Source organism: Stylophora pistillata, chromosome 3, assembly GCF_964205215.1.
Source record: "Stylophora pistillata chromosome 3, jaStyPist1.2, whole genome shotgun sequence".
NCBI lineage: Eukaryota > Metazoa > Cnidaria > Anthozoa > Scleractinia > Pocilloporidae > Stylophora > Stylophora pistillata.
In genome coordinates, this window is record NC_142521.1 from 24913847 (window position 1) to 24922953 (window position 9107).

The following is a 9107-nucleotide window of genomic DNA, read 5'->3' on the forward strand; positions in this document are numbered from 1 at the left end:
TAGAAATGATTTCGTGGCATCTCTTTAGGCAGATGGGAACGTTGGCATACCTCAAAATACACAGTTTTTTTAGGCGCACACAAATCGAATAGATACTTGTTCTGATACTGTAATTCACAGTCGTTTAAAATCCTTATGTCGGTCATGATGCGTTCACTTTACCGTCCTCGCTATGACTGATTTTAAACTGATTTCACCACCTCCCAGATAGCTCAATGGATAGAGCGCTGGACTGTTGTGCGGGAGGTCGAGGGTTCGAGCCCCGGCCGGACCAACACTCCAGGTCTTAAAATAATTGAGAAGAATTTGCTACCTTTCTATAACATCAAGAAATGGTTAGATAATCTAGTCTTCTCGTATAGGGACGAATAAATTGAGGTCCTGTCTCCTGCAGGGTTGGGGTAGGAGACGTTAATTTCCCATACACGAGATTACTGTGTGATGGATGTCCTCCCCTGTTGTGGGATGGGTGGGAAGGTGAGATTGATAGACTGAAGCGGCTACCAGAGGCGCCTGATTTGCTGACGTCTGTTCTCAACCTTACACTGCACCCGTAATTCAGCCTCTGGGCTGCAAGTGGTCAGATATAAACTCTATTTGTATATTCGTATATAAACTGTATTCCTAGAGTTTTTTAGGGAATATCCATTGGTCGTTCGTTGTTGAGTCGATGTAAAGAGTATTGACATTTCGTGCAACGAATTAGATAATAGGGAGTATAATAGCAACACGATGTACATTGGAAGCATATTTTTTCTGATTTATACATGCTCGCTTTACCCCAAGTGACCTGTTTAGGCATCTTTCAAGTCGACTTGCGCTATGTGCTCTGTGATTTTTTGTAGCAGCTTTGGTGTATACTCTGCTGCTTTTTGCTGACTTTCCCTTTCTATTTCGTCCTTTAATATAAACGATTCACATCAACCGCATTCCCATGATAAGTCGTAAAAGGAAGGCATGGCTACACTGAACCATGTGGCGATGAAGCGGTAGATTTATATATGCTTTTTTTTTATGACAGCTTTTCAGTCAATCCGAGAGAGACATTTGCGTTCAAACATATTTATAAAAAACATTACATATCACTTCATTTTACACACCACAGTTTAACACTTCATAAGTCTAGAATGTCAAAGGTAGTTTGTGTTTCACCTTCCTCCTTATATTCTTTATCTTTCTTGTAACTTTACTATGTCTTCTTTATTCTTTAAATCCCTCATAACTTCTTCTTTTCTCTTCTACTTCCTCTTTTAATTCCGCAATCGATTCTTCCAGGACGATTCTTTCCAACTTTTTACCGAGATCACGCCATCGAAGGAAAGTGGGTATTCGGTGGCATTTGCCGAGAAACCAAGGCCTTCTTCCTTGTTCCGGCAGAATGTAAGGACAAAGATACACTATTGGCCATCATACGCCCTCAAACATTGCTGGGGACATGCATGATGAGCAACTTATGGAGAGCTTACAATTGCCTAAATGACAAGGGCTATGAACATTGCACAGTAAACCACAGCCTAAACTTCGTTGACCCAGACACTGGTGCCCTCCCAAAGAGCATCGAAAATACATGTTATGAAATCAAGCGAGGTTTGCCCCAAACAGGAACATCCAAAGGACTTCTCGATGGCTACCTACAAGATTATATGTGGCGTCAGCACTACGGAAACGATCCCTTTGGAATCATTATCGAACATATTGCCTACCTTCATGAAGGCCAGAAAGACTATATTAATAAAGGTTTCTTTGCATCACCGTATGCACCGGCCTTTGTGATCTACTTTCATCACTCGGGCACGAAAACATAATGAAAGAATCAACCAAAACCACAAGAACAGGTAAGATACAACATTTATTTAAACTTTGCATTGACAAACTTTACAGCCTGACGATAGCCTTGATATTATTTTCCGGCCATCCATAAGCTTTCAACGCGAAACTGAACATTAAATTATATTTCAAAATTAAAAACCTCTGGAAAATGCCTCAAATTTCGTCGAATTTACCCTGTTTCAGAAAAGACTTAGGAAAAAAATCCAAATTTTGAAAACAAAGACTACTAATCTCTGTGGAGTTCTATTGTTATTGCTATTGTTTTCATTGACCAAAGACTGAATGCATAATTAATGTATGGGGTTATATGGTACTCTTGCCCATATTTTGGATATATCAACAAAGTTGAAATGGTAATTTGGCCACCATAACGATTACAAAAGCTGACGTTTTGAGCGTTAGCCCTTCGTCAGAGCGAATAGAGAAATTGTGGGTTGTGTGTGCTTTTAAAGGCAGAAAATGGGGCTACGTTATTGGTGGGAACATGGCAACGAGAAAAACACGAATATATTGAGATATGATGACTTCCTTTCTGGCTTATGTCGCGTATTTACAAATCAAATACCGTGTTGTGTGACAATAAAGTTTTCAAATGCAAAAAACGGTGTTGCGCATAACAGTGCTCGAAACTAACTTTTTGAAATGGTTTTCCCGGGACAAGTAGTAGGAAATTTTCAGTAGTCCTGGAAGGAATCTAACTAGTCCCATATATTGTTTTGAATCATTCACTCAGAAGAATACGCAGTTACATCTATCTTCCAAGGAAAATGATGGACCTGAAATTGTCAGTACCATGATATCTTATCTATCCACAGTAATATAAATAGTTTTGAAATAAAGGATAACTAGAAAATCAACATTGTGAGGTGTTTTCATCTGTCACTGTCCCTTAAACTTTAATCCAAGAAGTTAGGTCGGCGAGCCCTCTGTGATTCTTGCACCCAGTGAATAATGGCTTTCTCAGCAACAAATTCTTCTGGACTGGGACCATTCAGACAAATGTCCATTAAGTGGTAGACTGTGGACACGTCAAGGGAATTTCTGTATTCAGTCTTAAGTCTTGACATACAAGAAAAACCCCTTTCACAACAAGAGGTTGAAACAGCCATGGTAAAGCTTATCTCCACGAGCATAAGCACATGTGAGAACTGTGCATGGTTTACTTTGTATATTTGGTTCCAGAAGACTTGCTTTGTCAGGGTTTCCATGGCCCTGGTATTCAAGGCATGTAGTTTCAAGGATAGCCATTCGTCTTTTGCCTCATCAATATCAAAGTCATTTCTGTTCAGCACATCTCTGTAGTGATTGGCCAGGACCACAACATCCTCCTCACCATACATTCCTAGCTGATCCCTTGTTCTTGGCCATGAATTGTGATCTGTAATCACAGCTGCTGCTTTCAGAACAGGAGAGCAGAAACTCTCAAACCTTTGCTGCACAAATCTCCTTGAATCACTGAGAATATTTTCCCTGTTTCTAGCAAATGTTTCTGTATCATTCTCTGCTCTCTTGAGATTCACATCCTGAAATACTTCTCCATCACCAACTTTTTCTTGGAATGACTGCAAATGCCTACCTCCACGTCTGGCCATGTTATGCAGGGCAAGGTCAACCCTGTCTAGTTCATGTTTCACATCTGATACTGCAACTTCATTTCTCTGGAAGACAAGGGAGACTTTGGATATTTCAAAAGCAATATCCCACAACAAATGCAAGTACTGTAAAAATCTGTAGCTAGTCAGTTTTTTGTAGACATTTTTCGCTCTTCCTTGCATCTCAGCAGATGAATCATTTGCTTCTGCTGTATGAGCAAAGTGTGCAACTATCACCTTGTAGTTTTTCCCAACTAACACTTCAATTGCTCGTAAAAAGTGTGGTACCCATGTGGTCCCATCAGCCTTTGTAGGTTTTCCCACATTGACCTCCATAGCATCTGCAAGCTCCTTCAGTTCTCTTACTGCCTTGGCAGAGTACCTGTAGTGTTTCCAACAGCCAGTAAGCACTTCTTTCACCTGTTTCATGACCTCACATGACTTGACTGTGTCAGCAAAAGCTAGTTCCAATTTATGAGCAACACAGTGGATTCCAATTACATGTGGAACTTGGGCTTGCAACATTGCCACAACACCACCTAGTCTACCTATCATGACTGAAGCACCATCTGTACCGGTAGAAATAAGCTTTTCTTTCCAGTGCTCATCTTTTTCGTCCATCACTGTTTCAATGGCATGAAGAATTCCAGGTGCTTTTGCACTAGGAACCTCTTTCAGTCCCACATAAAATGTTATGGTTTCTGCTGATGGCAAAGCACATCTCACATAAACAATTTCCTCCTCAGTCACACTAAAATCTGTGCTTCCATCCGCCAATACAGACAGAAATCGTGCATTCTTAATAATAGCTGCTTGTTCTTCTTTCATGACCTGGGATATATGCTTACAAAATTCTTTACATCCATGATCATTTCTATATGTTTGTCCTAACACAAGTCCATTTTTAGTTTGAAGAGAACACAAATGAGGAAAACTGGAAAAAGGCATCTTGAGATAGCATACGTAGTAGGCTGTATTAAACAGCTTTTCCATCTTTGCAACAGTATCTTTCTCTAGTCTTAGCAATTCAGCATCGATTGTCCCTTTTCTTGCACCTTTGGTTTTAGCAACTTTAGCATCCACACTCAATACATGTCCAGCAGATCTTTCATGAGATCTTAGCCCGTCCAGCTGAAAATTTTGACTCCCGCAACAAAACGAAGACTGCTTGTTTTTGCTGTTTGGAAAATGTAGGCAATATTGGCAGAACATTTTCCCTGACTCATCATCGTACATCAACCACGCAAATTCCTTTCTCCATGCTTCCTTAAAAGCCCTTTCCTTTTTGGCTTTTTTAGCTTTTGGCTCAGAATCTTCACAGTCTGTTGTTGTTGAAGCTTCTTTATCTTTGCTTGTACTTTGCTTTGTATTTTGCTCTGTTCCTCTGAAATAGCCAAGCAAAGAAAAACAACGGCAAGCGGCCATGATGCGAATCAATTTCCCGCCATGCTGCTATCTACTGCGCATGCTAGGAAGTCTTTGCTCGAACCAGTTCCTCTCCATTTTCAAAATGGCGTCACGGCATGCCCCTTTGCACGTTCGTAAATAAAGACAAAGCACACATTTAATGGATGTTTTTATTGACTTAAAATTCGTAAAATACAAAGCAGATAAAAACAAGAAACTGCCTACTCGTCCAAAGGTAAGAGTAATCGTAATTCTCACTCGTCCAATGGTACATTTTACTCGTTTTTGATGAGTGAACGACCGTTAGTTTCGAGCACTGCATAATCCCGACGCCATCTTGGAATCTTTTGGTCCCTTTGTTTGGGACGGCATCTTGAAACCGTTATTTTTTTTTAAATATATGCAAAGAACACTCGCGTACACCTACACGTTATGAATACTAATATGAATTTATTAACCCTAGCCCTAAAAAACCTGCGTACACCTTTGCGGTACGAATATACTAACCTCGGCCGAGATGACTTGGACTCAGGCCACGCAGAAGATTCCTGAGTGACCCGCCATACTACGGATTGTTAGCAGTAGGTGAAATATAATCCCAAGCCCTACATATTGACCCTTCTTTTCCTCCATGAATGAATTCTAATATATTTTTATGTACTGTTTTCGTCTGTACTAAGTGTTTGAATTGACATTTGTAATCATAGCATAACGTATACTGGCATTTTTTCTCCTAGCTACTGAAAAGCCTCTTTTATTTTGAGCAAAGATTTAAGATTTTGCTGAATTAACTATGTTACTTCTTCCTCTTGCTGCTTTACTTGATCTTCCTTTTCTTCCACACTTTTGATGGGTTTTTTGCTCTACTTTTACAGCATCTTTCTGAGCAACAGAAGTTTGTATTTGCCCCTCTCAAAAAAGAACCAAACAAATAGAGAATTAGATTTCACCATCTTTTGCAATCACTTGTAAATTAAATGCTAAAGGAAAGGATGTTGTACATTCTTACTTCAAGGAATTGTCACAAGTAATTGTCACAAGTTACAAGTGACTTTTTAGATCCAACACTAAGGAGAAGAAAAGCTAACAGTCAGGGAGTATATTTAAGTTGAACGAATCATTTTGAGGCAGTCGCTGGATTATAAAGTTTTTTGTGTTTAAGGTGGACGGCCAGGCTCCCGTGAGGGTGGTGCAATGCCTGCCGAACACACATGTGATCCAACCCATGGCTAAAGTGCAAGGCCTTAGGGTTGGGACTGCCAGAAACTGAGGGTCACCAGACACCAACTTCGCTGGGGAATCGAACCCCACCTCAAACAAAAATTAACACACACACCAAAAATTGAACACACTCCCTGATAATTATAGCCCTGAGCCAGCCACGCGGTGGTGCCAGAAAAAACAAAACTAATAATAGCCCCTAGCCAGCCAAGGGGTGGCACATGAAAAAAAAAACCTACATAGTACAGGACGCAAAACAGGAGCCCCTGTGCAGTACACCATTTAAGGAGACCCAGCACAAGGGGCAAAGAGACGAACACAACGAGAATGCTCACAGGGGAGGGGAACAGCTATATGGAGAATACAAGATAGCTATTTATGGCAGAGGCCACAATGCCATGGGTGCCCCACTGTCGGTGGAATAAGTGCTGGCGCCTGTCTGACTTGAAGTGTTTGAAGAAGATGGGAAGGTGATGTTTGAGACAAGACGGAATGTTAGCCACGACCGCCACAGTGCCAGGACGGGTGTTACGGAAGCGGAAGTCATTCCGAGATTGCCAGATATAGAATTTAGACAGATTGAGAAGGTACACAATGATACGGGGTGTGGCAATCCGCTCATCAGAGTTGAAGTCGAAGAGAACATGACAGAGGAGTAACACTGGGCACATGGGAGAGAAACAAAACTTAAGAGACTGGAGCCAGGAGAGTATACTTTGGGCAAGGGGGCAGTAGAAGAACAGGTGTTCCAGTGTTTCCACTGCGGCACCACAGAAGCAGGGGAGGGGAACTGACAATCCAAAAGAGACAAGACGCTGGGCAGTGTACAGGACGCCATGTGCAATCTTCCAGTTGAGGTCTATCACAGGACGGTCGACATCGAATAGTGACAGAGAGCGCCACATGGCAGGCCAATCCAGAGATGGATAAACGAGGTTGAATTTCTCAATACAGTGTTGTTGGACCAAATTCTCAGATAAGAGATAGGAATAGTAGGACTTTGTAGACATGTCAGAGGCAGGAGTGCAGACAAGTGGGCAGGAAGAACCAAAGATGAGGTGGTTTTGGCACGTGGAAAAAGAGCTGCTAAGGCCGCGCCAAGCAAGGATAAGGGACTGGTAGAAGGGTGGTAAGACACAGGGATCGAAGGAGAAAGGGCGGGAAAAAACAACAAGGGGTGAAACCAAAATGAGAATGACAGTAGAAAGACAACATGGTGCACCAGTCTGAAGGGGAGGAGACAAACCTTCTCACCCACTGGCCGAGCAGGGCCCATACTTTAAATGAAACATCCACAACAGAAAAGCCACCGAATAGGGGGGACTGGGTTACGGCAGTGCGGGCCCCGAGCTCCTGTTTACCGGACCAGAAGAAGGAGAATACAAGGTGACAACATTCCTTCTGTACCTAGGGGGGCATGTGGGTGAGTGGCGCCACATACCACACCCGGGCGAGGGTACCAGTTTTCCTCCTCTAGATCCCCGGGACCAACAAAAACTCCTAAGATCTTTAGCTTTGTTGGCGACCAGTCTAGGGCGACTGGGGGGTCAGTCCGGCCAACCCACTGACCCAACCAGAGACCCTTGGACTTCGCTTGGTTCAGTTTAGCACCGTGGGCAGCTTGGAAAAGAGTGTAGACCTCGAAGCAGGCTTTTATAGAGTTTTCAGACGTCAAGATGAGTAAGGTGTCATCCGTGTACTGAGATATCGCAGATAATGGTGGAAAACCAGGGATGGACAGGCCAGAGATTCGAGGATTAGCACGAATGCTGGCAGCCAGGACTTCCGATGCGATGACATAGAGGAGGGGGGACAGGGGGCAGCCCCGCGACAGATAGAAAAAGGAGAGAGATACCTGTTGACGTTTACAGAACTCTACACACGATGATAGAAAAGACTCACCCACGCAATGAATGCGGGGCCAAAGCCCATGGCAGAGAGGGTAGCCTTCATAAATCCCCAATGTACCCGGTCAAAGGCCTTTTCTTGATCCAGTGATAAGACTGCTGCAGGGAATCCCGTGGACATAGTGTAGTGAACCACATAACGAACTAAGGAGACATTATCCCCGATGTACCTGCCAGGTACGCCACAGGTTTAGTCTTTGTTGACCACGAGATGGATCACTTTCAAGAGTCCGCTTGTAATAGCTCGCGATTCAATCTTGTAATCCACGTTTAACAGGGTGATTGGGTGCCAGTTTCGGGGATCAAGGCGGTCTCCCTTCTTGAATGATAGGGTGATAATGCCATGATGTTGCGAGAGAGCGAGGGACCCAGAGAGGATACAGTCATTTAGGACAGTAACAAGGTCTTGACCGAGAACACCCCAGAACCTGAGGTAGAACTCGGCCAGGAAACCGTCAAGGCCTTTAATTGCAGGGAGACACTCCTCCGTGGTTAGAAGGCCCTCACATGTCTCAGTCTGATCAGGAGGAAGTGAGGATGAGAGATTAGACAGGAGAGAGGACTGGGTGTGAGGATCGGTGAAAGTGGCAGAGAAAAGATCGGAATAGAAGGAGTTTAACGCAAGGCATAAGTCCTCCGGGGTTTTGGCAATAGAACCTCCGCTGTCCCGCAAGGCGGGTATTCAACAATCTACTGAACATTTTTCTATAAGCGAAAGAAGTATGACGGTGAGGTTTCACCCTCCTCGACCCATCTAATCCGAGACCTTACCTGGGCACCACGGGCAGCTTCATGATTGAGGGCTGCAAGGGTGGAGAGAGCTGACTGGTAGGGTGTGATGCATGAGACTGATCCTGCATCCACTTTTGCTTTCAGGTGGGCAATGAGATTGACGAGAGTGTCTTTGCTGCGCTTTTTTTTAGAAGACCTTGACTTACAATAATTAATTGTCAGACCTTTGAGGCGATTTTTGCCATCCTCCCACCATTTTCTGAGTGAAGTGAATACAGTTTTTGAGCCTTGCCAAGTGCGCCAAAAGTCAGTCACCAGTTGGACATATTGACTTTTATTGAGGATGGCTGTGTTCAGTTTCCAAAGCCCAGGACCTGGTGGAACAGTGTCTGGGACAGACACCGAGGTGAGAACACCA

At 43.3% G+C, this 9107-nt stretch overlaps 1 protein-coding gene across 1 annotated transcript; it reads right to left on the reverse strand.

Annotated features, from left to right (window-relative positions):
* Nucleotides 1-2453: 2453 nt before the first annotated feature.
* On the reverse strand, nt 2454-4862 carry LOC111335725 (zinc finger protein 862-like). Its single transcript, XM_022941715.2, has one exon. It carries the CDS (start codon nt 4845-4847, stop codon nt 2727-2729), a length of 2121 nt encoding a protein of 706 aa, XP_022797450.2. The 5' UTR covers nt 4848-4862; the 3' UTR covers nt 2454-2726.
* Nucleotides 4863-9107: the final 4245 nt, after the last annotated feature.